This window comes from Salmo salar, chromosome 04 (genome assembly GCF_965601325.2).
Source record: "Salmo salar chromosome 04, fSalSal1, whole genome shotgun sequence".
In the NCBI taxonomy this organism is placed as follows: Eukaryota; Metazoa; Chordata; class Actinopteri; order Salmoniformes; family Salmonidae; genus Salmo; species Salmo salar.
The window spans coordinates 82571929-82599106 of NC_138294.1; the positions used below are offsets into that span (position 1 = coordinate 82571929).

Below are 27178 nucleotides of genomic sequence, written 5' to 3' on the forward strand. Positions count from 1 at the left end.
GCCGTGACAAGGACCAATGAGTTATGTGTTCTGAGATGCCGTTCTGCACACCACAGTTGTACTGAGCCATTATTTGCCTGTTTGTGGCCTGCCTGTTCGCTTGCACAATTCTTCCCATTCTCCTTCGACCTCTCATCAAGGAGCTGTTTCTGCCCACAGGTCTTCCGCTGACTGGATGTTTTTTGTTTGTCACATCATTCTCGGTAAACCTTAGACACTGTTGTGCGTGAAAAGCCCAGGAGGTTGGCAATTTTTGAGATGGAACAGGCACGCCTGGCACCGACAATCATACCACACTCAGTCACTTAGAATGGGCAAATTGAGTGTCCTAACGTTCAATAGAATAGTAATTTAATACCTCCATGCCTGTCTGCCTGCTTAATATAGCAAGCCACGACCACGTGACTTTTAGAGCAAAACATTTTCATGAATGGGGTGGTGTACCTCATTAACTGACCATGTACCTAATTAACTGAATATGTTAATTTGATCAAAACATTGATATAATAAGACCAAGGTAAGACGAAGATAGGTCATTTTAATACACTCTACTGCAGTGTTGTTAGTAGTGGTCTTTCAAATAACAATTCTAATACAATTATACAGTACATGTTTATTTGATCAGAACATTGCCATGCTGTGGAGCACAAATATTCCAGGGGGCAGAATTTCAACCGGTTTCTGCATAGTTACTATGACGTAATTTCAACAACTGTTGCCCACTTGGATGTTGACTGTTTGAACAATCGCAAGATGAGAAATATTCTCTCCCCTTTGGTGTTACCAGCTTGGCTGAGCTAAGGATTCCTTGAATGTGCAAAAGCACTGTACGCTTCCTCGATATCCAAATTCCATTAGGCTTGGGCGATATACTGTGTATACCATATACCGGGGTATTTCGAAATACATACGGTATGACTTTCAATAACGTTTAACCTGTTAGGGCTAGGGGGCAGTATTTACACGGCCGGATAAAAAACGTACCCGATTTAATCTGGTTTTTACTACTGCCCAGAAACTAGAATACGCATATAATTATTGGCTTTGGATAGAAAACACCCTAAAGTTTCTAAAACTGTTTGAATGGTGTCTGTAAGTATAACAGAACTCATATGGCAGGCAAAAACCTGAGAAGATTCTGTACAGGAAGTGCCCTCTGACCATTCCTTGGGCTTCTTGACTCTTTTTATTGAAAACTTAGGATCTTTTCTGTAACGTGACACTTCCTACGGCTCCCATAGGCTCTCAGAACCCGGGAAAAAGCTGAATGATGTCGAGGCAGCCCCTGGCTGAAAAACATTAGCGCCTTTGGTAAGTGATCTATCAGAGGACAATGAGACTGAGGCGCGTGCACGAGGCGACCCCATGTTTTTATTTTCTCTCTCTTTGTAATAAAACACAGATTCCCGGTCGGAATATTATCGCTTTTTTTACGAGAAAAATGGCATAAAAATTGATTTTAAACAGCGGTTGACATGCTTCGAAGTACGGTAATGGAAAATTTAGAATTTTTTTGTCACAAAACGCGTCGGGCGCGTCACCCTTCTTTACACTTCGGATAGTGTCTTGAACGCACGAACAAAACAGAGGATATTTGAACATAACTATGGATTATTTTGAACCAAACCAACATTTGTTATTGAAGTAGAAGTCCTGGGAGTGCATTCTGACAAGAACAGCAAAGGTAATACAATTTTTCTTATAGTAAATCTGACTTTGGTGAGGGCTAAACTTGGTGGGTGTCTAAATAGCTAGCCCTGTGATGCCGGGCTATCTACTTAGAATATTGCAAAATGTGCTTTCACCGAAAAGCTATTTTAAATTCGGACATAGCGAGTGCATAGAGGAGTATCTATAATTCTTAAAATAATTGTTATGTTTTTTGTGAACGTTTATCGTGAGTAATTTAGTAAATTCACCGGAAGTTTGCTAGTTCTGAACGTCACATGCTAATGTAAAAAGCTGGTTTTTGATATAAATATGAACTTGATTGAACAAACATGCATGTATTGTATAACATAATGTCCTAGGCGTGTCATCTGATGAAGATCATCAAAGGTTAGTGCTGCATTTAGCTGTGGTTTGGGTTTATGTGACATTATATGCTAGCTTGAAAAATGGGTGTCTGATTATTTCTGGCTGGGTACTCTGCTGACATAATCTAATGTTTTGCTTTCGTTGTAAAGCCTTTTTGAAATCGGACAGTGTGGTTAGATTAACGAGAGTCTTGTCTTTAAAATGGTGTAAAATAGTCATATGTTTGAGAAATTTAAGTAATAGCATTTCTAAGGTATTTGAATAACGCGCCACAGGATTCCACTGGCTGTTACGTAGGTGGGACGATTTCGTCCCACCTTCCCTAGAGAGGTTAAACCCTGCCTCGTGATGCGTGCTACGCCACTGCTTATAATTATAGGTTAAGTATAACTATAAGAAATCTAAGATGTGAAATGAAATCCAGCTCAGGGCTCCAGCTATGCATTTGGTTTGCTAACTTGCTAGCTACAGTGCCTTCAGAAAGTCTTCACACCACTTGACATTTTCCACATTTTGTTGTGTTACAAAGTGGAATTAAAATTAAATAATTTCTTGTCAACAATCTACACAAAATACTCTAATGTCAAAGTGGAAGAAAAATTCTAATATTTGGGAAAATATTGTTAGAAATAAAACATTTAGATAAAGTATTCAGCCCCTGAGTCAATACATGTTAGAATCACCTTTGGCAGAGATTACAGCTGTGAGTCTTTGTGGTTAAGCTTTCCATACCTGGATTGTGAAACATTTGCCCATTATTATTTTCTAAATTCTTCAAGCTCTGTGAAGTTGGTTGTTGATCATTGCTAGACAACCATTTTCAAGTCTTGCCATAGATTTTCAAGACGATTTTAGTCAAAACTATGACTCGGCCACTCGGGAACATTCACCGTCTTGTGTTTTATGATAATGTTATGCTGAAATATGAATTAATCTCCTAGTGCCTTTTGGAAGGACTGAACCAGGTTTTCCTCTAGGATATTGCCTGTGCTTAGCTCCATTTTGTTTATTTTTATCCTGAGAAACTCCCCAGTCCTTAACAATTACAAGCATACCCATAACATGATACAGCCACCACCACGGTTGAAAATATGGAGAGTGGTACTGTGTTGTCTTGAATTTGCCCCAAAAATAGCACTGTTTTCAGGACAAAGTTAATTGCTTTATCACATTCTTTGCAGTATTACTTTAATGGCTTGTTTTTTTATTTATTTTTATTTCACCTTTATTTAACCAGGTAGGCCATTTGAGAACAAGTTATCATTTACAACGGCGACCTGGCCGAGATAAAGCATAGCAGTGCGACAAAAACAACTGTACAGTCAATAACACAAAAGAAAAGACAAATAGAAAGATCTATGAACAGTGTGTGCAAATGTAGAAGAGTAGGGAGGTAGGCAATAAATAGGCCATAGAGGCAAAAATAATTACAATTTAGCATTAACCTCTTGGGGCTAGGTGGGACGCTAGCGTGCCACCTGTGGTGCACTCCATCAACAGCAGGTGCATTTCAAGAGCGGCAAATTTGAATCCAAATAAATGTCAAAATTCAAATTTTTCAAAAATACAACTATGTTACACCATTTGAAAGATAAACATCTCCTTAATCTAACCACGTTTTACGATTTCAAAAAGGTTTTACGGCGAAAGCATAAATTTAGAGTATGTTAGGACAGTACATTTACAAGAGTTGTGTGTAATGTTTTGTCAAGTCAAAGACAGGGTCACCAAAACCATAAAACCAGCTAAAATGATACACTAACCTTTTACAATCTCCATCAGATGACACTCCTAGGACATTATGTTAGACAATGCATGCATTTTTAGTTCTATCAAGTTCATATTTATATACAAAAACAGCGTTTTACTATGGCATTGATGTTGAGGAAATTGTTTCCCTCCAATAACCGGCAGTCAAGTCAGCGTCACAAATTAAATAATTAAAATTAGAAAACATTGGTAAAATATTATATTGTCATTTAAAGAATTATAGATTTACATCTTTTGAACGCAATCAACTTGCCAGATTTAAAAATAACCTTACTGGGAAATCACACTTTGCAATAATCTGAGCACTGTGCCCAGAAAAATACGCGTTGCGATACAGACTAGACGTCATGTTGGGGAGATCTAAAATCGAAAATACTATGTAAATAATCCATTACCTTTGATTCTCTTCATCAGATGTCACTTCCAGGTATCACAGGTCCATAACGAATGTAGTTTTGTTCAAAAAAGCTCATCATTTATGTCCAAAAATCTCCGTCTCGTTAGCACATGATGTAAGCCAGCCGGACTTCTCGTCATGAACGAGGGGAAAAAATATATTTCCGTTCGTTCAAACATGTCAAACGTTGTATAGCATAAATCATTAGGGCCTTTTTTAACCAGAACATGAATAATATTCAAGGTGGACGAATGCATAGCCTTTTATAACGTATTGGAACGAGGGTACCCAACATGAAGTAGCGCGCCAGGTGTCTAATGGGACATCACCGTTCCATGGCTCTTGTTCGGTCAGATCTCCCTCCAGAAGACTCAAAACACTTTGTAAAGGCTGGTGACATCTAGTGGAAGCAATAGGAAGTGCCAAAATATTTCTAAACCCCTGTGTTTTTCAATGGGATAGGTTTAAAATCAATACAACACATCAGGTATCCACTTCCTGTCAGAAAATGTCTCAGGGTTTTGCCTGCCAAATGAGTTCTGTTATACTCACAGACACCATTCAAACAGTTTTGGAAACTTTAGAGTGTTTTCTATCCATATATAATAAGTATATGCATATTCTAGTTACTGGGTAGGATTAGTAACCAGATTAAATCGGGTACATTTTTTTTATCCAGACGTGCAAATGCTGCCCCCTAGACCCAACAGGTTAATACTGGAGTGGTATGTGCAGATGATGACGTGCGAGTAGAGATACTGGGGTGAAAAGGAGCAAGAGGGTAAGTAACAATTTGAGGATGAGGTAGTGCTATTTACAGATTGGCTACGTACAGGCACAGTGATCAGTAAGTTGCTCTGACAGCTGACGCTTAAAGTTAGAGAGGGAGATACAAGTCTCCAGCTTCATAGATTTTTGCAATTTGTTCCAGTTATTGGCAGCAGAGAACTGGAAGGAGAGGCGGCCAAAGGAAGTGTTGGCTTCGAGGATGACCAGTGCAACATACCTGCTGGAGTGCGTGCTACGGGTGGGTGTTGCTATGGTGACCAGTGACCTGAAATAAGGTGGGGCTTTACCTAGCAAAGACTTATAGATGACCTGGAGCCAGTGGGATTGGCGACGGATATGTCGTGAGGTCCAGCCAACGAGAGCATAGAGGTCGCAGTGGTGGGTAGTATATGGGGCTTTGGTGATAAAACGGATGGCACTGTGATAGACTACATCCAGTTTGCTGAGTAGAGTGTTGGAGGCTATTTTGTAAATGACATCGCCGAAGTCAAGGATCGGTAGGATAGTCAGTTTTACGAGGGTATATTTGGCGGCATGAGTGAAGGATGCTTTGTTGCGAAATAGGAAGCGGATTCTATATTTAATTTTGGATTGGAGATGCTTAATGTGAGTCTGGAAGGAGAGTTTACAGTTTAACCAGACACCTAGGTATTTGTAGTTGTCCACATATTCTAGGTCAGAACCGTCTAGGGTAGTAATGCTAGTCAGGAGGGAGGGTGCGGGCAGCAATCGGTTGAAGAGCATGCACTTAGTTTTACCAGCATTTAAAAGCAGTTGGAGGCCACGGAAGGAGTGTTGTATGGCATTGAAGCTCGTTTGGAAGTTTGTTAGCACAGTGTCTAAAGAAGGGCCAGATGTATACAGAATGGTGTCGTCTAAGAGGAGGTGGATCGGAGAATCACCAGCAGCAAGAGCGACATCATTGATATATACAGAGAAAAAAGAGTCGGCCTGAGAATTGAACCCTGTGGCACCCCCATAGACTGCCTGAGGTCAGGACAACAGGCCCTCCGATTTGACACACTGAACTCTGTCTGAGAAGCAGTTGGTGAACCAGGCGAAGCCAAGGCTATTGAGTCTGCCGATAACAATGCGGTGATTGAGTCGAATGCCTTGGCCAGGTCGATGAAGACGGCTGCACAGTACTGTCTTTTATCGATGGCGGTTATGATATCGTTTAGGACCTCCAGCGTGACTGATGTGCACCCATGACCAGCTCGGAAACCAGATTCCATAGTGGAGAAGGTACGGTGGGATTCGAAATGGTCGGTGATCTGTTTATTAACTTGGTTTTCGAAGATTTTAGAAAGACCTATATCCATCCTGCTCAGCCTAACAGTTTTGGTCTAAGGTGTCTCCCCCTTTGAAGAGGGGGATGACCGCGGCAGCTTTCCAATCTTTGGGGATCTCAGACGATACGAAAGAGAGGTTGAATAGGCTAGTAATAGGGGTTTCAACCATTTCAGCTGATAATTTTAGAAAGAGTGGGTCCAGATGGTCTAGCCCAGCTGATTTGTAGGGATCCATATTTTGCAGCTCTTTCAGAACATCAGCTGTTTGTATTTGGGTAAAGGCGAAGTGGTGGGGGGTGGGGTTGGGCAAACTGCTGCAGGGGGTGCTGAGGTGTTGGCCGGGGTAGGGGTAGCCAGGTGGAAAGCATGACCAGCCGTTGAAAAACGCTTATTGAAATGATTGATTATCGTAGATTTATCGGTGGTGACAGTGTTTCCTAGCCTCAGTGCAGTGGGCAGCTGGGAGGAGGTGCTCTTATTCTCCATGGACTTTACAGTGTCCCAGAACTATTTGTAGTTAGTGCTACAGGAAGCAACTTTTTTTTTGAAAAAGCTAGCCTTAGCTTTCCTAACTGACTGAGAATTTTGCTTCCTGACTTCACTGAAGAGTTGCATATTGCGGGGGCTAATCGGTGCTAATGCAGAACGCCACAAGATGTTTTTGTGCTGGTCAAGGGCAGTCAAGTCTGGGGTGAACCAAGGGCCATATTTGTTCTTAGTTCTACATTGTTTGAATGGGGCATGCTTATTTAAGATGGAGAGGAAAGCACTTTTGAAGAGCAACCAAGCATCCTCTACTGACGGGATGAGGTCAATATCCTTCCAGGATACCCGGGCCAGGTCGGTTAGAAAGGCCTGCTCGCTGAAGTGTTTTAGGGAGCGTTTGACAGTGATGAGGGGTGGTCGTTTGACCGCGGACCCATTACGGACGCAGGCAATGAGGCAGTGATCGCTGAGATCCTGGTTGAAGACAGCAGAGGTGTATTTAGAAGGCAAGTTGGTCAGGATGATATCTAAGAGGGTGCCCATGGTCACAGATGTAGGGTTGTACCTGGTAGGTTTATTGATAATTTGTGTGAGATTGAGGGCATCTAGCTGTAGGACGGCCGGGATGTTAAGCATGTCCCAGTTTAGGTCCCCTAACAGTACGAACTCTGAAGATAGATTTGGGGGGGGGGGGGGGGGGGATCAATTCACATAGTGTCCAGGGCACAGCTGGGGGCTGAAGGGGGTCTACAACAAGCGGCAATGGTGAGAGACTTGTTTCTGGAAAGGTGGATTTTTAAAAGTAGAAGCTCGAATTGTTTGGGCACAGACCTGGATAGTATGACAATACTCTGCAGGCTCTCTCTGCAGTAGATTGCAACTGCGCCCCCTTTGGCAGTTCTATCTTGTCGGAAAATGTTATAGTTAAGGATGGAAATTTCAGGATTTTTGGTGGCCTTCCAAAGCCAAGATTCAGACACGGCTAGGACATCCGGGTTGGCGGAGTGTGCTAAAGCAGTGAATAAAACAAACTTAGGGAGGAGGCTTCTAATGTTAACATGCATAAGACCAAGGTTTTTACGGTAACAGAAGTCAACAAATAAGAGCGCCTGGAGAATGGGAGTGATGCTGGGGGCTGCAGGGCCTGGGTTAACCTCTATATCACCAGAGGAACAGAAGAGGAGTAGGATAAGAGTACGGCTAAAAGAACTGTTCGTCTAGTGCATTCGGAACAGAGTAAAGGGGGCAGGTTTCTGGGCACGGAAGGATAGATTCAAGGCATAATGTACAGACAAGGGTATGGTAGGATGTGAGTAGTGGAGGTAAGCCTAGGCATTGAGTGACGATGAGAGGTTTTGTCTCTAGAAGCACCATTTAAGCCAGGTGCGGTCACCGCATGTGTGGGGGGTGGAACAGGACTAGCTAAGGCATATTGAGCAGGGCTGGAGGCTCTACAGTGAAATAAGACAAAAATTACTAGCCAAAATAGCAATAGACAAGGCATATTGACATTAGAGAGAGGCATGTGTAGCCAAGTAATCATAGGGTCCAGTGAGTAGCTAGGCGAGCTGGAGGCACGGAGATTGACAACTAGCAGGTCGGGGCTAGCATATGGGCCTCAAGGGGATGTCACAACGGAAGAGCCTGTTACATTGGTTAGACCAGTCGTGATGGATCGGCGGGGTTCCATGTCGGCAGCAAAGGGTCCAGGCCAATTGGCAAAAGAGTTAATTGAAGCCCAGGAATTGCTTGATAGATTTCTCCGGCTAGCCGGGAGATGGGCCTAGATTCGAGGATAGCTCCAGGCTAACTGGTGCTTGCTTCGGAACATAGACGTTAGCCAGGAGTAGCCCTTCGGATAGCAGCTTGCTAACTGTGATGATCCGGAGTAAAGGTTCAAAGATTGAGGTAGGAATCCGGCGATATGGTGGAGAAAAGCAGTCTGATATGCTCTGGGTTGATATCGCGCTGTGCAGGCTGGCAGGAGTTGACCGGGCCGAAGCTGGCAGATGTCCGAGTTAACAGTGATGACCGCAAGCAGTGGCTAACTGACTACTAGCTAGTTAGCTGGCTAGCTTCTGAAGGGGGTTACAGTTCTAAAGTATTAAAAATAGCAGATCCATACCACATTGGGTGAGGCGGGTTGCAGAAGAGTATGTTCAGTCCGTAGATGGAAAAATTAGATCTTGGAAGAGTTGTTGCAAACAGGATGCATGTTTTGGAATATTTGTATTACGTACAGGCTTCCATCTTGTCACACAATTAGGTTAGTATTGTGGAGTTACTACAATGTTGAGTCATCTTCAGCTTTTCTATCACAGCCATTAAACTCTGTAACTGTTTTAAAGTCACCATTTGCCTCATGGTGAAATCCCTCTGCGGTTTCCTTCCTCTCTGGCAACTGCGTTAGGAAGGGCACCTGCATCTTTGTAGTGACTGGGTGCATTAAATCACCATCCAAAGTGTAATTAATATCTTCACCATGCTCAAAGGGTTTTTCAATGTCTGCTTAATTTTTTTTGTATCCATCTACCAATAGGTGCCCTTCTTTTGAAGGCATTAAAAAACCTCCCTGGTCTTTGTGGTTAAATCTGGACAGAAATGAGGTAGTCATACAAAAACTAATGTTTTCACTATTATTGCACACAAAGTCCATGCAACTTAAGCACATTTTTTAGACTTCACTTATTTAGGCTTGCCATAACAAAGGGGTTGAACATCTAAGTTTTTCACTTTTAATGAATTTGTAAAAATTCAGAGAAACATTATTCCACTTTGACATTATGGGGTATTGGGTGAAGGCCAGTGATTTGTTTTTATAAATAAAAATGATTCAGGCTGTAACAAAGTGTGAATATTTTCTGGAGGCACTGTAAGCAGTCAGAGCAGAGACATTAAATCTCCTCCTGGATCAAGATGAATTTTGCCTAAATTGTTTTGAAATAGTGCACCTTGTGTGCACTTCTGGTTATACCGTATATCCCGGTATGAAACAGAAACGCCCAATCCTATATTCCATTATTATTAACAACAATTATAAAGCTCAAGCTCAATATATGTTTATTTTTTTAAGTTAACCACGCCCTCGCAGAAATGTAATTAGCATTATAAAGAAAGAAATCTGGCAGTTTTATAATATATATACACACGCGCACCAGTCCAAAGTTGACACCTACTCATTCAAGGGTTTTTCTTTATTTTTACTATTTTCTACATTGTAGAATAATAGTGAAGACATCAAAACTATGAACACATATGGAATCATGTATTAACCTTAAAAATTTGTTAAACAAATTAAAATATATTTGAGATTCTTCAAAGTAGTCACCCATTGCCTTGATGACAGCTTTGCACACTCTTGGCTTTCTCTCAACCAGCTTCATGACGCAGTCACCTGGAATGCATTTCAATTAACAGGTGTGCCTTGTTAAAAGTTTATTTGTGGAATCTTTCCTTCTTAATGCGTTTGAGCCAATCAGTAGTGTTGTGACAAGGTAGGGGTGGTATACAGAAGATAGGGCTATTTGGTAAAAGACCAAGTCCATATTACGGCAAGAATGGCCCAAATAAGCAAAGAGAAACGACAGTCCATCATCACTTTAAGACATGAAGGTCAGTCAATGTAGAACATTTCAAGAACTTTGAAAGTTTCTTCAAGTGCAGTCGCAAAAACCATGAAGCGCTATGATGAAGCTGGCTCTCATGAGGACCGCCACAGGAAAAGAAGACCCAGAGTTTCCTCTGCTGCAGAGGATAAGTTAGTGTTAACTGCACCTCAGAAATTGCAGCCCAAATAAACGCTTCAGAGTTCAAGTAGCAGACACATCTCAACATCAACTGTTTAGAGCAGACTGCGTGAATAAGGCCTTCATGGGCCTATCATTTATTTTTCAACAGGATAATGACTCAAAACAAACCATCAGGCTGTGCAAGGGCTATCTGACCAATAAGGAGAGGGATGGAGTGCTGCATCAGATGACCTGGCCTCCACAATCACCCGACCTCAACCCAATTGAGATGGTTTGGGATGAGTTGGACCGAAGAGTGAAGGAAAAGCAGCCAACAAGTGCTCAGCATATGTGGGAACTCCTTCAAAACTGTTGGAAAAGCATTCCAGGTGAAGCTGGCTGACAGAATGCCTAGAGTGTGCAAAGCTGTCAAGGCAAGGGTGGCTACTTTGAAGAATCTCAAATCTAAAATGTATTTTGATTTGTTTAACCTCTATGGGCTAGGTGGGACGCTAGCGTCCCCCCCGTGGTGCACTCCATCAACAGCAGGTGCATTTCAAGAGCGGCAAATTTGAATCCAAATAAATGTCAAAATTCAAATTTTTCAAAAATACAACTATTTTACACCCTTTGAAAGATAAACATCTCCTTAATCTAACCACGGTTTCAAAAAGGTTTTACGGCAAAAGCATAAATTTAGAGTATGTTAGGACAGTACATTTACAAGAGTTGTGTGTAATGTTTTGTCAATTCAAAGACAGGGTCACCAAAACCATAAAACCAGCTAAAATGATGCACTAACCTTTTACAATCTCCATCAGATGACACTCCTAGGACATTATTCTATATATATAATAATATATATATTATTCTCTATACATACTTCTGAAAAAACCTACACTCGATCCCTCCGATGTCAACAACTACAGACCAGTATCCCTTCTTTCTTTTCTCTCCAAAACTCTTGAACGTGCCGTCCTTGGCCAGCTCTCCTGCTATCTCTCTCAGAATGACCTTCTTGATCCTAATCAGTCAGGTTTCAAGACTGGGCATTCAACTGAGACTGGTCTTCTCTGTGTCACGGAGGCTCTCCGCACTGCTAAAGCTAACTCTCTCTCCTCTGCTCTCATCCTTCTAGACCTATCTGCTGCCTTTGATACTGTGAACCATCAGATCCTCCTCTCCACCCTCTCCGAGTTGGGCATCTCCGGCGCGGCCCACGCTTGGATTGCGTCCTACCTGACAGGTCGCTCCTACCAGGTGGCGTGGCGAGAATCTGTCTCCGCACCATGCGCTCTCACCACTGGTGTCCCCCAGGGCTCTGTTCTAGGCCCTCTCCTATTCTCGCTATACACCAAGTCACTTGGCTCTGTCATATCTTCACATGGTCTTTCCTATCATTGCTATGCAGACGACACACAATTAATCTTCTCCTTTCCCCCTTCTGATAACCAGGCGGCGAATCGCATCTCTGCATGTCTGTCAGACATATCAGTGTGGATGACAGATCACCAGCTCAAGCTAAACCTCGGCAAGATGGAGCTGCTCTTCCTCCCGGGGAAGGACTGCCCGTTCCATGATCTCGCCATCACGGTTGACAACTCCCTTGTGTCCTCCTCCCAGAGTGCTAAGAACCTTGGCGTGATCCTGGACAACACCCTGTCGTTCTCCACTAACATCAAGGCAGTGACCCGATCCTGTAGGTTCATGCTCTACAACATTCGCAGAGTACGACCCTGCCTCACACAGGAAGCGGCGCAGGTCCTAATCCAGGCACTTGTCATCTCCCGTCTGGATTACTGCAACTCGCTGTTGGCTGGGCTCCCTGCCTGTGCCATTAAACCCCTACAACTCATCCAGAACGCCGCAGCCCGTCTGGTGTTCAACCTTCCCAAGTTCTCTCACGTCACCCCGCTCCTCCGCTTTCTCCACTGGCTTCCAGTTGAAGCTCGCATCCGCTACAAGACCATGGTGATTGCCTACGGAGCTGTGAAGGGAACGGCACCTCCATACCTTCAGGCTCTGATCAGGCCCTACACCCAAACAAGGGCACTGCGTTCATCCACCTCTGGCCTGCTGGCCCCCCTACCTCTGAGGAAGCACAGTTCCCGCTCAGCCCAGACAAAACTGTTCGCTGCTCTGGCACCCCAATGGTGGAACAAGCTCCCTCACGACGCCAGGACAGCGGAGTCAGTCACCACCTTCCGGAGACACCTGAAACCCCACCTCTTTAAGGAATACCTAGGATAGGATAAAGTAATCCTTCTAACCCCCCCCCCCCCTTAAAAGATTTAGATGCACTATTGTAAAGTGGTTGTTCCACTGGATATCATAAGGTGAATGCACCAATTTGTAAGTCGCTCTGGATAAGAGCGTCTGCTAAATGACTTAAATGTAAATGTAATGTAAATTATGTTAGACAATGCATGCATTTTTAGTTCTATCAAGTTCATATTTATATCCAAAAACATTGTTTTACTATGGCATTGATGTTGAGGAAATCGTTTCCCTCCAATAACCGGCAGTCAAGTCAACACCACAAATTAAATAATTAAAATTAGAAAACATTGGTAAAATATTATATTGTCATTTAAAGAATTATAGATTTACATCTCTTGAACGTAATCAACTTGCCAGATTCAAAAATAACCTTACTGGGAAATCACACTTTGCAATAATCTGAGCACTGCGCCCAGAAAAATACACGTTGCGATACAGACTAGACGTCATGTTGGGGAGATCTAAAATCGAAAATACTATGTAAATAATCCATTACCTTTGATTCTCTTCATCAGATGTCACTTCCAGGTATCACAGGTCCATAACGAATGTAGTTTTGTTCAAAAAAGCTCATCATTTATGTCCAAAAATCTCCGTCTTGTTAGCACATGATCTAAGCCAGCCGGACTTCTCGTCATGAACGAGGGGAAAAAATATATTTACGTTCGTTCAAACATGTCAAACGTTGTATAGCATAAATCATTAGGGCCTTTTTTAACCAGAACATGAATAATATTCAAGGTGGACGAATGCATACTCTTTTATAACGTATTGGAACGAGGGTACCCAACATGAACTCGCGCGCCAGGTGTCTAATGGGCCATCATCGTTCCATGGCTCTTGTTCGGTCAGATCTCCCTCCAGAAGACTCAAAACACTTTGTAAAGGCTGGTGACATCTAGTGGAAGCAATAGGAAGTGCCAAAATATTCCTCAGCCCCTGTGTTTTTCAATGGGATAGGTTTAAAGGTAATACAACACATCAGGTATCCACTTCCTGTCAGAAAATGTCTCAGGGTTTTGCCTGCCAAATGAGTTCTGTTATACTCACAGACACCATTCAAACAGTTTTAGAAACTTTAGAGTGTTTTCTATCCATATATAATAAGTATATGCATATTCTAGTTACTGGGTAGGATTAGTAACCAGATTAAATCGGGTACATTTTTTTTATCCAGCCGTGCAAATACTGCCCCCTAGCCCTAACAGGTTAACACATGATTCCATGTGTTTTTTCCTAGTTTTGATGTCTTCACTATTATTCTACAATGTAAAAAATATACAAAAATCTATAAAAACCCTTGAATGAGTAGGTGTCCAAACATTTGACTGGTACTGTATGTTTTTTGCATTGGATGAGCCCCAACCACCGGCATCCGCCGATGTCACGGTGAAAGGTGACAGAGCTAGAGTGGTGTTCAACAGACCATGAGACATCCCAAAAATCTGTACCGTTAGAACGGTTTGGCCTACAAACTATTATGGATCTATGGAAAGATGAGACTCTCACAAACACAATGGTGTTCTCCGTCTTGGGACTCGTCTGAAGTCGGTACAGCCGATCTGACAACTTCTGTCTATAGCGTCCGAACAGTTTGGGCTACACACTAATATCTGTGGAAAGGTGAGACCCACGAACACGTACATGTCGGTTGTTTTGCTCAAGGACGCCCACAGGCCTCACAAGACTCATCTGAAAGTCCCCCGGTACCAGTTGAAAAAAATGTATAGAAGTACTGAACAAAAATAAACACAACATGCAACAATTTCAACGATTGTACTGATTTACATTTCATATAAGGAAATCAGATTAGGCCCTAATCTAATGGGGAGCCAGGCCCAGCCATTCAGAATGAGTTATTACCCACAAAATGGCTGGGTAGCTGATCTCATAAGGATCGCACAAATGAAGATCCCGCATGTGGAGGTCCTGGGCTGGCGTGGTTAGACGTGGTCTGCGTCCGTTTGGACGTTCTGTGAGGCCGGTAGGACGTACTGCCAAATTCTCTAAAGCACGTTGGAGGCGGCTAATGGTAGAGAAATGAACATTAAATTATCTGACAACAGTGGACATTATTACAGTCAGCATGCCAATTGCACGCTCCCTCAAAACTTGAGACATCGTTGGCATTGTGTTGTGTGACAAAACTGCACATTTTAGAGTGGCCTTTTATTGTCCCCAGCACAATGCAATGATCATGCTGTTTAATCAGCTTCTTGATATGCCACACCTGTCAGGTGGATGAATTATCTTGGCAAAAGAGAAATGCTCACTAACAGGGATGCACAAATGTGTGCACAGAATTTGAGAGAAATACGCTTTTTGTGTGTATTGAACATTTCTGAAACATTGGACCAACACTTTACATGTTGCGTTTTTATTTTTGTTCAGTGTATATATATGGAGACTTTTTAGTATAAAAAATAAGGGGTTAAATACATGTAAAAATAAAACAAATCTCTCAGATATAGAACAGGCACTTCAGAACGAAGTTCCTTTAGATTGTTTTGGGGACTATCTGTTGTTCCATGTAGTGAATCTGTACTTCAAAGGGTCTTACAATTCTGAATCAAATAGAAAAATGATCCTTGGTATGACCTTCTTAAAACAATTCCATATAGCTTAGTAGAACCCCTCCCAGCTTAGTCAGGGCTTAGACTGTTATGGGTTAAGTCAATGTTAAAAGTGACCTTTAATTGCAGTTCAATCATCTCTCATTGTTGAGACTTCAAAAGTGTTGAAGGTCCTTTCAGATCATATTTGCTTAACCATGTAGTGGTTATGTAAGATTTCTCCACAAGTTATTTCATTCCAGGCCAGTTGGCCGCTGGAAGAGACCAAGGCACAGAGTAAATATTTGGGGCGATTATCAAACCATGCTCCTTCGTTCTCATGATTAGAGGCTGGGGGTCAACTCAATTTCATTCCACAATCAATAACATGGAAATTCATGAGATGAATACAAAAATATCCTCATTAATTTGCAAGCCACTGGATATACATTTAGGCCTAGCTCATTTCCTGAATTAACTCGAGTTGAAATGGAATGGACCAAGCCTAGCCCATAATGACGGCTAGTCATATTTGTGCTAAAATGGCCCGATGTCTGTGGTCCCAGTGTTAATGGAGGTGTACCAGGTGTTCTCACCTGGTAGGGACTTGGCCCATTTGACGGCTGAGACAACCTGCTGTCCGCCCAGCCTGTTGAGGGTGGTCATGAGGCGGGTGGAGGTGTCGGGAATGGTGCTGTCGTAGCCAGAGTAAATGGCCTCCGGCTCGATGGCTTTGAGCAGGGACAGCATGGTGGGTACCAGCTGGGGCATGGACTTGGGGATCAGGGCGCAGGCCCTCTCGTCAGGTGGGGGAGGGCTCGGCTCCATCGTCGTCTGCTGACCTTTTAATCGGATCAGCTTCTTGTTTTTCCTCGCTGCAAAGAGGGAGACAGAAGAAAAGAGAGCTGATCAGTAATTCTCCTCCCTGTTAGCTATCATATCTCACTCAACCTAGGTGGTGATAGTGCATAGACTACACAGACACCTTGCCTTGTGTTTTCATAACAAAAACATGCAGCCTATAGGATGCCTTATCTGGTTACCTTGGCTACAGTTTACTCCTAACATAAAGGTCGGTCATCCACATTGTGTTATGCCTGAAAAGGTTTTAATAATTGAAAGAGAGTTAAAAAGAGCAACGTAACATGAGAAGAACACAAAATGTATTTTGGACTTGGGTGAAAAACTGTTCTATCAATTTTGTTATAATATGTGGCGCTTGGCAACGGATGAGTGTGTCACCATCAAAAAAACCAACTCAGTCTTTTCTATCCTTTTTTAAAATTTCCTCCATACACGTTTCTATGGCAACTAAGAGCCGTTCTGGTACAACCCAAGGTTTTGGTTCTCTGCTTATGCACCCGTATCCGTCAAGGTTTTTTCCCCTCTCTGACTCACAAATAAATCAACAATTTAATACCCTGCAGCACTGTGAGAATGAACATGTATATAAATAGTATGAAGTGGATTAATGTGAATTATCGTCATGTCCATTTCCGCAGAGTGCTGCCTCTTTCTTAATGGCATATTTTCGTTCTCACTCGCCAGGCCCATTTCCCTTAAAAACACAAATGTCCACAACCAAACAGAGCTGATGTGAACCTTGTATCCATCTTTCTATGGCTCAGGGACATGGGAGGAACTGGCTCTGACTGAATGATTGTTGTTGATCACTGGCTCTGACCCTCGTTAAACACTGGGCCAAAGAGGAACCACTGGGTTAGCTTATGTCAACATTAACCGCGGGAATTAAGGCCCACTACTGGCTTAAGTGAATCCAAGAGTTAATCCTACTCCTAATCACAATCGCTATAGAGGACAAAAGCATAAAGGCCTACCTTTCAGAGACATCATGCTGTCTACCTTTGCCGGATGACTATTTTTGCCAAAAGACTAATAGTGTATACTGATATGAGAATAATATGAATGTGTGTTGGTGCCACTCTTACCTTCCAGATTCATCCCTGCTTGGAGACACTTGCGGAAGCGGCACGCCGGGCAGTTCTTCCTGCGGATCTTGTCTATGATGCAGTCGTTCCTCCCAGCGCACAGATAGTTGTGTTGTCCTGGGGATGGAGGAACATGGTAATTAAAACGACACATTTCACTGCACCTATCCGGTGTGTGACAATAAAACATTTTCGTTTTTCTTATTTTTACTAGCAAGAGGGTCTAAGCCAAGCACTGCGGGTTGCTGCTCATGACCTAACCTAAAGGTGAATTAAGGTGACAGCTCATTCACTTTTGAGGTTTGGACAGGTAAAATAGTAGCCTAAGCTTTTTAAAATCAGAGATAAAAGAGATTGTCCGTATGCTGTGGGTGTAATGCTGTTGATAGTGTGGCCTAGTTCTGAAGACGAGAGGGAAAAAAAGATTGCTTGTATGGCAGAGCCTGGAGAATGCCAACTGAACAAAATGTTCACCCAGATCAACGCATCTTCTATGGTAGATATTAGAGGCCATGCTCATGATTAACTAGTTTAATATAAGCAACAAATAGGCCTAACCAACTGTATTCACATCAACGGTCCCATACAAAAACACATCTGTTTTTAAAAGACCTAGTACATCTACAGATAACATGTTTTATACCAACTATAAATATGATCATTAATGAGATCAAATGCCACACTTTCTACTGATGTGATAGCTTTTTTTGTTTGATCTACAGTCAGGGCATTTAAGTAAAAGTTAGTTAAATAGGTTAATATATTACTGTTTTACAGTACCACAACAAATGATTAACCGCAGAGAAACATAGCCAAAGCACTGCAGAACAATATCCACCTGGAACCTGCAACATCAAATCCCAGCTAACTGTAATGTAGTGGGTAGTCATGGCAGCAGCAGCCATTGCAAAGAGCAGAGCAAACAACCATCCATAAACTAAACAGAGCCAGCTGAATCCCCAAAAGCATCCGCTCTCTAATCCCATTTTCATACTGTAGGCTTTTGAGGAGGACTTGGCTGGTAGTAGGTGCTAGGCTAGCCCTGGTTGGCAGGCTTCCTCCAGCCCTGCTGAGAAAACATGGTCAGGCTATAGGGATACAGTGGGAGATGGGAGTGGGGGAAGGGAACGGGGACTCTTTGGTTGGAGGGTGACGTCACTAACCAATAGCCATCCAAACATGACTTGGGTGTCCTCTTAGTAAAAGCTAGCGAGTGAGTGATTTGGGTCATGTGACATGTTGACAGGTAATAGTGATTTGTGTGTCACAACCGACCGCTGCGGGGCTTACTCCTCCAGCTCTGCCTCTAACATGCGTCCCAAATAGCACCTTACTGTATAGCGCACTATAAAGAGAGGAATAGGTTGCCATTTGAGTCAGACAAAGACACAGTAGGCTAGAAAGGTACACAAGACCGCCTACATCTTACCGAGCGTGGTGGTAATGGCAGATAAGTACACATGCTACTTGTATCATCCCTTCACAGGCACTACGCTGAATTCACAGGCCTTTACCTTGAGCCTAATATGCTGCGAGAATCCCAGTGGCATCTTTATACACAATAACATGCTATGCTGAACCTTTCTTCTATTTGTTGGTATGATTGACATACCAACAAACATTATATTGTCACAAATATCCAAAATGAGTGCATTTCCATTCTAGTGTTCTTTAAAGAGGTTCACTAATGTTCATTTAAACTGCACGGTTAGTTATTCAGAAAAATGGGCCTCTCGCTTTTGGCTAAAAGAAAAATGCACCATCACATTCAATTAAACAATATCCAGCAAAAGCAAAATGTGATTTTGTTTTTCTTCGGATTATAACAAGTTAAAAAATAATCAAGGGCAAACAAATCATTAGAATCAGTGCAGTTGCAGTATGACGTTATTGGGTTTTGTGCATAAACACATCTCTTAAAGGCCCAATGTAGCCGTTATTATCTCAAAATCGAATCATATCTTGGTAACAATTAAGTACCTTGGTGTGATTTTTTACCATTTTGATTGAAAACAAAAGAAACAAAAATTGCTTCTTAGCAAGAGCAATTTCTCAAGCAAGAATTTAGCTAGGACTGTTTGGGAGTGGTCTGAGCGGGGAAAACTGAAAACGAGTTATTGTCAGAGAGGTTTGGAACTCTTTCTTATTCATCTATTAACCAATTTACCGCCTGGTGACGTCATCAGGCAGGCCAAAACTCCATCCCAACAAAACAGGCTGAAATTTCAGGCAGTCTTTTCAAACAGCTCTTACACTAACAGGGCATTATCATTTCCACAATTTCAAAGTATTATTCCAAAATCACGTTGACTGCACTGGGCCTTTAACTCTATTAGCGAAGTGATGATAGAGCCACATTCCAAGCAGGAATTAAAAACAGAATTTAAAACCCAAATACATTATGAATCATCAAATCACAAACACATGCATTGAGAAGGGTACACGAGAGACTGTGCATGTTCAATCTTGCATATCATTTCAGATTTCCAGTACAGTGATTGAGGGACATGGATAAAGCAGAAGTGTTATTAAAAAGGTGGGTTTATTTACCATCTGTGTTTTGTCGTGCTCTCCATCCTTCACCATAGCGACAACAACCGTAGAATGGAGGAAGAAAGAGCAAAATAACAGATATGACGTCTTCTTGCTGAAAGTACAGCTCAATTACAGTCTCAAAAACGTTTAATATTATTTTACTTGGTCATTTACACCAGTAAAGTTGAAATGTTTACAATATGAAACAATTATCCATTAAACTGAAGTCAAATATTGTATTTCACTCAGTAATATCTGTTATTTTTGTAGTTAAAACGCAGGGTTTGAATTTGACAAACAGATCCAGTTGCTATATCTCCATTCTTTCAATACAAACCCTCATGTATGCACTTTCATGAGAACGAAATAGTTGTGTTACAAACTACGTAAATAAATCAACATAAATACATAGACTGCCCTGAAGTATGATAACGTTCATGGCTGCTCGATTGTATTCATAGGAGTAACAGTAGCATGGCAGCCCACTTGTCAAGCATTCAGAGCAACTAAATGGACTTCAAAGGCAGTCCCATTGAATGGTACATTGACTATGGTAGTGAGCTTGGAATAAAACAAATCTAGGCTAAGTTAAGAGAAAATGGTTAAAATAACAAACCGATATAGGCTACAAATCCCAAACACACACAGTGCATTTGGAAAGTATTCAGACCCCTTTACTTTTTCCACACTGTTATGTTACAGCCTTATTCAAATGTATAATATATTTTTTTTCTCATCAATCTACACACAATACACCATAATGACATCACAATAATGACAAAGCGAAAACAGGTTTAGACATTTTTCCACATTTATTAAAACACACTATGTCATCAGCCGCCCTTCACTAACAGCATATCAGCCGCCCTTCACTAACAGCATATCAGCCGCCCTTCACTAACAGCATATCAGCCGCCCTTCACTAACAGCATATCAGCCGCCCTTCACTAACAGCATATCAGCCGCCCTTCACTAACAGCATATCAGCCGCCCTTCACTAACAGCATATCAGCCGCCCTTCACTAACAGCATATCAGCCGCCCTTCACTAACAGCATATCAGCCGCCCTTCACTAACAGCATATCAGCCGCCCTTCACTAACAGCATATCAGCCGCCCTTCACTAACAGCATATCAGCCGCCCTTCACTAACAGCATATCAGCCGCCCTTCACTAACAGCATATCAGCCGCCCTTCACTAATAGCCCTTCGCCTCAAATGAGTAAACTAACCTAATGATTACTATTTTATCTAAAACTAGTTCCAAGATGAGCTCTTTGAAGATACAAATTAACCCTTTGAAGCACAATGTAGGCCTACACAATGGAACAGCATCTTTTAGCGGCATATCTCCCATATGAAACAGGAGAGGAGATCTCATGTAATTCTAATGACCAACAGTCGTTTGGACAGGCTGTTCAGCGGTATAGGATACAAACGATGGGTTGGACACAAAAATAGCAGCATCGACACCACAGCCTGATAGAAAACCATGAGTCACTCGCCTACTCTGGCCTGGGGTAATAGAAGCCTAAGGAAAACTTTTCTGATTATATTTGTGTGAACCTAAAATGTTCCTAATCTTAGCTAGAAATTGTAAGAAAATTAGTTCAATAAATTAGTCTGCTCAAATGAAACATTAAAATGAGCCCGCTTTTTAACAGATTGACCGGTACATATGTTCAACTATAGTCTATTATTGAGAGGGAGAACTGGGCATGAATGGAGTTGTGAGTGTGGATGTTTACTCTGTCACCAACCTTCAACGGCCCTCTTGAAGAAGACCTTGCAGCTTCCGCAGGTGAGGACTCCATAGTGGCAACCAGACGCCTCGTCCGAACACACCAAGCAGATCTTATGAGTTGGACCGCTGGGCTTGGCTGACGATGTGGAGCCGCTGGCCTCGGGTCTCGCCGTTGGACTGCACAAACACAACACAAAAGGTTCATATCAGATCCATTCAAATTGAAAGTATTTTTAAAGAATCAGTTGTTTTAGTTTTACACAGGTGAATATCACTCAGATCCAGACAGCTATAGATGGGTGGGTTGTTAAGCAACAAAACCAATGCGTGTGCAACTTTGGGCAAAACAGAAGGGGTTGGCTGACATTCAAAGGATTATTGACAACATGTAAAGTTAAATATTTGGTGACAAAATATAGTTTATTGAAATCAAATGCATTTGCACAATAAGCACCGGTTGTCTCTCAAATACAGTGCCTTCAGAATGTATGCACACTCTGACTTTATCCACATATTCTTCATTTAAAATGGTTTTAAATCACTGGCCTACACACAATACCCCATAATGTCAAAGTTACATTTTTACAAATCAATAAAAATGTAAAGATAAAATGTTTTGAGTCAATAAGTATTCAACCCCTATGTTATGCAAACCTAAATCAATTCAGGAGTAAAAATTTGCTTAACAAGTCACATAATAAGTTGCATGGACTGACTCTGTATGCAATAATAGTGTTTAACATGATTTTTGAATGACTACCTCATCTCTGTACCCCACACACACAATTATCTGTAAGGTACAGCAGTCAAAGCAGTTCATTTGAAACACAGATTGAACCAAGAAGACGAGGGAGGTTTTCCAATGCCTCATAAAGGGCACCTATTGGTAGATGGGTAAAAATAAAAAAAGCACACATTGAATATCCCTTTGAGCATGTTGAAGTTATTAATTACACTTTGGATGGTGTATCAATACACCCAGTCACTAAAAAGATACAAGTGTCCCTCCTAACTCAGTTGCCGGATAGGAAGGAAACTGCTCAGGGATTTCACCATGAGGCCAATTTAAAACAGTTAAGTGTTTAATGGCTGTGATAGGAGAAAACTGAGGATGGATCAACATTGTTGTTACTCCACAATACTAACAAATGACAGCGAGAAATGGAAGCCTGTACATAATACAAATATTCTAAAACATGCATCCTGTTTGCTATAAGGCACTAAAGTAAAACTACATCAAGTAATTTTTTGGCCACATTTTATGTCCTGAATACACTTTTATGTCCAAACACGTTACGTTTGGGGCAAAAATCCAACACATCACTGAGTACCAATCTTCATATTTTCAAGCATGGTGGTGGCCGCATCATGTTATGGGTATGCTTGTCATCGGCAAAGACAAGGGATATTTTTTTTGGGGGGGGGGGGCGGAACAGAGCTAAGGACGGGCAAAATCCTAGAGTAAAACCTGCTTCAGTCAGCTTTGCAACAGACACTGGGAGACACATTCACCTTTCAGCAGATCAATAACCTAAAACACAAGGCCAAATATACACTGGAGTTGCTTACCAAGACAACATTGAATGTTCCTGAGTGGCCCAGTTACAGTTGACTTAATTGGCTTGAAAATCTATGGCAAGACTTGAAAATGGCTGTCTGGCAATGATTAACAACCAACTTAACAGAGCTTGAATAATAAAAAAGTGCAAATATTGTACAAACCAGGTATACAAAGCTCTTAGAGACCCAGAAAGATTCACAGCTGACTCCGGGTGTTGAATACTTATTTAATCAAGAGATACGCGTTTCGTATCACGTTTTTCATGATTGTTTTTACAAATGTTATAATTTTTCTACTTATACATTTATTGTGTGTAGATCGTTGACCAAAAAACGACAATGAAATCAATTTTAATCCCACTTTGTAACAAAACGTGGAAAAGGTTAAGGTGTGAATACTTTGACTGCACTGTACATGGTTACAGTCGTTGGTTAGCAAGCTAGCTAATTTGAGCTGTATTAGCATAGACGTGACAAATCATAACACCTCAAAATAAGACATGGTATCAAGAATAAGAAAGAACTAGCTGAAACTAGCCACCTACGATTGCCCACATGGCAGCTTCTCGTAACTGTTGCTAGCTATCTGACCGTTCAGAATCATAAAAGACTGTCTTTTACCCCTGAGAAACACGTGCATCATTTTCATGACGTTGTCAGGCAACCCGTGTATTTGCAAAGCAAACAATTCTTAATGCAAGGTTGTTTATCATAACAGGTAGTTGCCTAGAAAATATGGCATTTATGGTTACACCAGGAGAGTAACGACTGAGGTTTTAATCTTACACTCAAGCATCAACTGAAGGATACTGTAATATACTGCCATGTCTGAACCAGAATAATTACCCGCCTTGGTTGCAATTCCACAATTGTAATCATCTCCGACTCCCTTTCACATTAAATTAACGACGGTATGAAACTACAGAAAATTAACACTACTTTGTCAAAGCAATGCTGACAGACGTACACTAGGAGTAACCTTTTAACGCCTCGTCAGACAAAAAGCATTGACTAATTTCTAATACAATCCATAGGAAGATTTTAACAGCATTAGGTAAATCTTTCCACCCTAGTTTGCTTTGCCAACACAATAGACAGGGCTTATATTATAGACTACAAAAGGGAAGCACAGCCGCGAGCTGCCCAATGACACGAGCCTATCAGATTAGCTAAATTACTTCAATGCTCGCCATGAGAGCATCAGCTGTTCGGGACGACTGTGTGATCATGCGCTCCGAAGCCGATGTGACTAAGACCTTTACAGGTCAACATTCACAAGGTCACAGGGCCAGACGGATTACCAGGACGTGTACTCCGAGCATGCGCTGACATTTTCAACCTGCTCCTGACCGAGTCTGTAATACCAACATGTTTCAAGCAGACCACTATAGTCTCGGAGCCCAAGAACACCAAGGTAACATGCCTAAATGACTACTGACCCGTAGCATTTACGTCTATAGCCATGAAGTGCTTTGAAAGGCTGGTCATGGCTCCCAGAAACTCTAGATCCATTCCAATTCGCACACCGCCTCAACAGATCCACAAATGATGCAATCTCCACTCCACACTGCCCTTTCCCACCTGGACAAAATGAATACCTATGTGAGAATGCTGTTCATTGACTACAACTCAGTGTTCAACACCACAGTGCCCACAAAGCTCATCACTAAGCTAAGGACCTTGGGACTAAACACCTCCCACTGCAACTGGATCCTGGACTTGCCGGGCCGCCCCCATGTGGTAAGGGTAGGCATTAGGGGTGCTTGCTTTGTCCCCTACTGTACTTCCTGTTCACCCACAACTGCGTGGCAGTCCAAGCACAACTCCAACACCATCATTAAGTTTGCTGACGACACAACAGTGGTAGGCCTGATCACCGACAGCGATGGGACAACCTATAGGGAGGAGGTCAGAGACCAGGAAAACATCCTCTCCCTCAATGTGAGCAAGACAAAGGAGCTGATCGTGGACTATTGGAAAAGGAGGGCTTAACCTCCCTGGGCAAGGCGGGACGCTTGCGTCCCACCTAGTCAACAGCCAATGGAATCGTGTGGCGCGAAATGCAAATACCTCATAAATGCTTTAACTTCAATTTCTCAAACGTATGACTATTTTACACCATTTTAAAGACAAGACTCTCGTTAATCTAACCACATTGTCCGATTTCAAAAAGGCTTTACAGCGAAAGCAAAACATTAGATTATGTCAGGAGAGTACCCTGCCAAAAATAATCACACAGCCATTTTCAAAGCATGCATATATGTCACAAAAACCAAAACCACAGCTTAATGCAGCACTAACCTTTGATGATCTTCATCAGATGACTCCTAGGACATTGTTATACAATACATGCATGTTTTGTTCAATCAAGTTGATATTTATATAAAAAAACAGCTTTTTACATTAGCATGTGATGTTCAGAACTAGCATACCCACCGCAAACTTCCGGTGAATTTACTAAATTACTCACGATAAACGTTTACAAAATACATAAATTATTTTAAGAATTATAGATACAGAAATCCTTTATGCAATCGCGGTGTCAGATTTTAAAATAGCTTTTCAGCGAAAGCACATTTTGCAATATTCTGAGTAGATAGCCCGGCCATCACGGCTAGCTAATTTGACACCCACCAAGTTTGGCCCGCACCAAACTCAGATTTACTATAAGAAAAATTGGATTACCTTTGCTGTTCTTCGTCAGAATGCACTCCCAGGACTTCTACTTCCAACAACAAATGTTGTTTTGGTTCCAAATAATCCATAGTTATATTGAAATAGCTCCGTTTTGTTCATGCGTTCAGGTAACTATCCGAAGGGTGACGCACGGGCGCATTTCGTGACAAAACATTTAAAAAATATTCCATTACCGTACTTAGAAGCATGTCAAACGCTGTTTAAAATACATTTTTTTGCGATTTTTCTCGTAACATAGCGATAATATTCCAACCGGGCGACGTTGTATTCGTTCAAAGACTGAAAGAACAAAATGGAGAATTCACATGAACGCGCATCTCCAGTGTCACTGTCCCCAGGCAGGCCAGTAAGAAACAGAGCTGCTGTACTTAGCCCAGAGACTGCAGAGCTCTCATTCCACCCTCTGGCGCCTTCTGAGAGCCAATGGAAGCCTTAGAAAATGTCACGTTACAGCAGAGATGCTGTATTTTTGATAGAGATAACCTAGAAGGACAACAAATTGTCAGACAGGGCACTTCCTGCATGGAATCCTCTCAGGTTTTGGCCTGCCATATGAGTTCTGTTATACTCACAGACACCATTCAAACAGTTTTAGAAACTTTAGAGTGTTTTCTATCCAAATCTAATTATATGCATGTTCTAGTTTCTGGGCAGGAGTAGTAACCAGATTAAAATCGGGTACGTTTTTTATCCGGCCGTGCAAATACTGCCCCCTAGCCCCAACAGGTTAACAGGCCCCCATTAACATTGACGGGGCTGAAGTGGAGCAGGTTGAGAGTTAAGTTCCTTGGTGTCCACATTACCAACGAACTATCATGGTCCAAACACACCAAGACCGTTGTGAAGAGGGCACGACAACACCTTTGCCCCTCGGGAGACTGAAAAGATTTGACATGGGTCCCCAGATCCTTAAAATTACACAGCTGCACCATTGACAGCATCCTGACCGGTTGCATTACCGACTGGATTTATATACTAGGCAGTGTCACCCAAGTCATAGACTATTCTCTCTGCTACCACAAGGCAAGCGGTAAGGGAGCGCCAAGTCTGGGACCAAAAGGGTCCTTAACAGCTACTACCCCCAAGCCTGCTTAACAATTAATCAAATGGCCACCCGGACTATTTACATTGACCCCCCTTGTTATTACACTGCTACTTGATGTTTATTATCTATGCATAATCACATTACAAATTACATCAACTAACCTGTACCTCGCACATTGACTCAATTTACATTATCAAGCATTGTCACATTACCTCCCCATACAACCCCTGTATAGAGCCTAATTTTCTTGTTACTTAGATTTTTTTACTTTAGTTTATTTGGTAAATATTTTCTTAACTGCATTGTTGGTTAAGGGCT

General features: G+C 41.9%; 1 protein-coding gene across 1 annotated transcript in view; it reads right to left on the reverse strand.

Moving 5' to 3' along the window:
* LOC100380779 (glucocorticoid receptor) overlaps positions 1-27178 on the reverse strand; it is a 121339-nt gene that overhangs the window by 16681 nt on the left and 77480 nt on the right. Inside the window, exons 3-6 of the mRNA XM_082974756.1 lie at positions 21575-21735; positions 19831-19857; positions 17281-17397; positions 15928-16206 (exon numbers count right to left, since the gene is read on the reverse strand). Of these exons, the coding sequence (XP_082830882.1) occupies positions 15928-16206; positions 17281-17397; positions 19831-19857; positions 21575-21735 (584 nt within the window). The remainder of the gene's footprint in view (positions 1-15927; positions 16207-17280; positions 17398-19830; positions 19858-21574; positions 21736-27178) is intronic.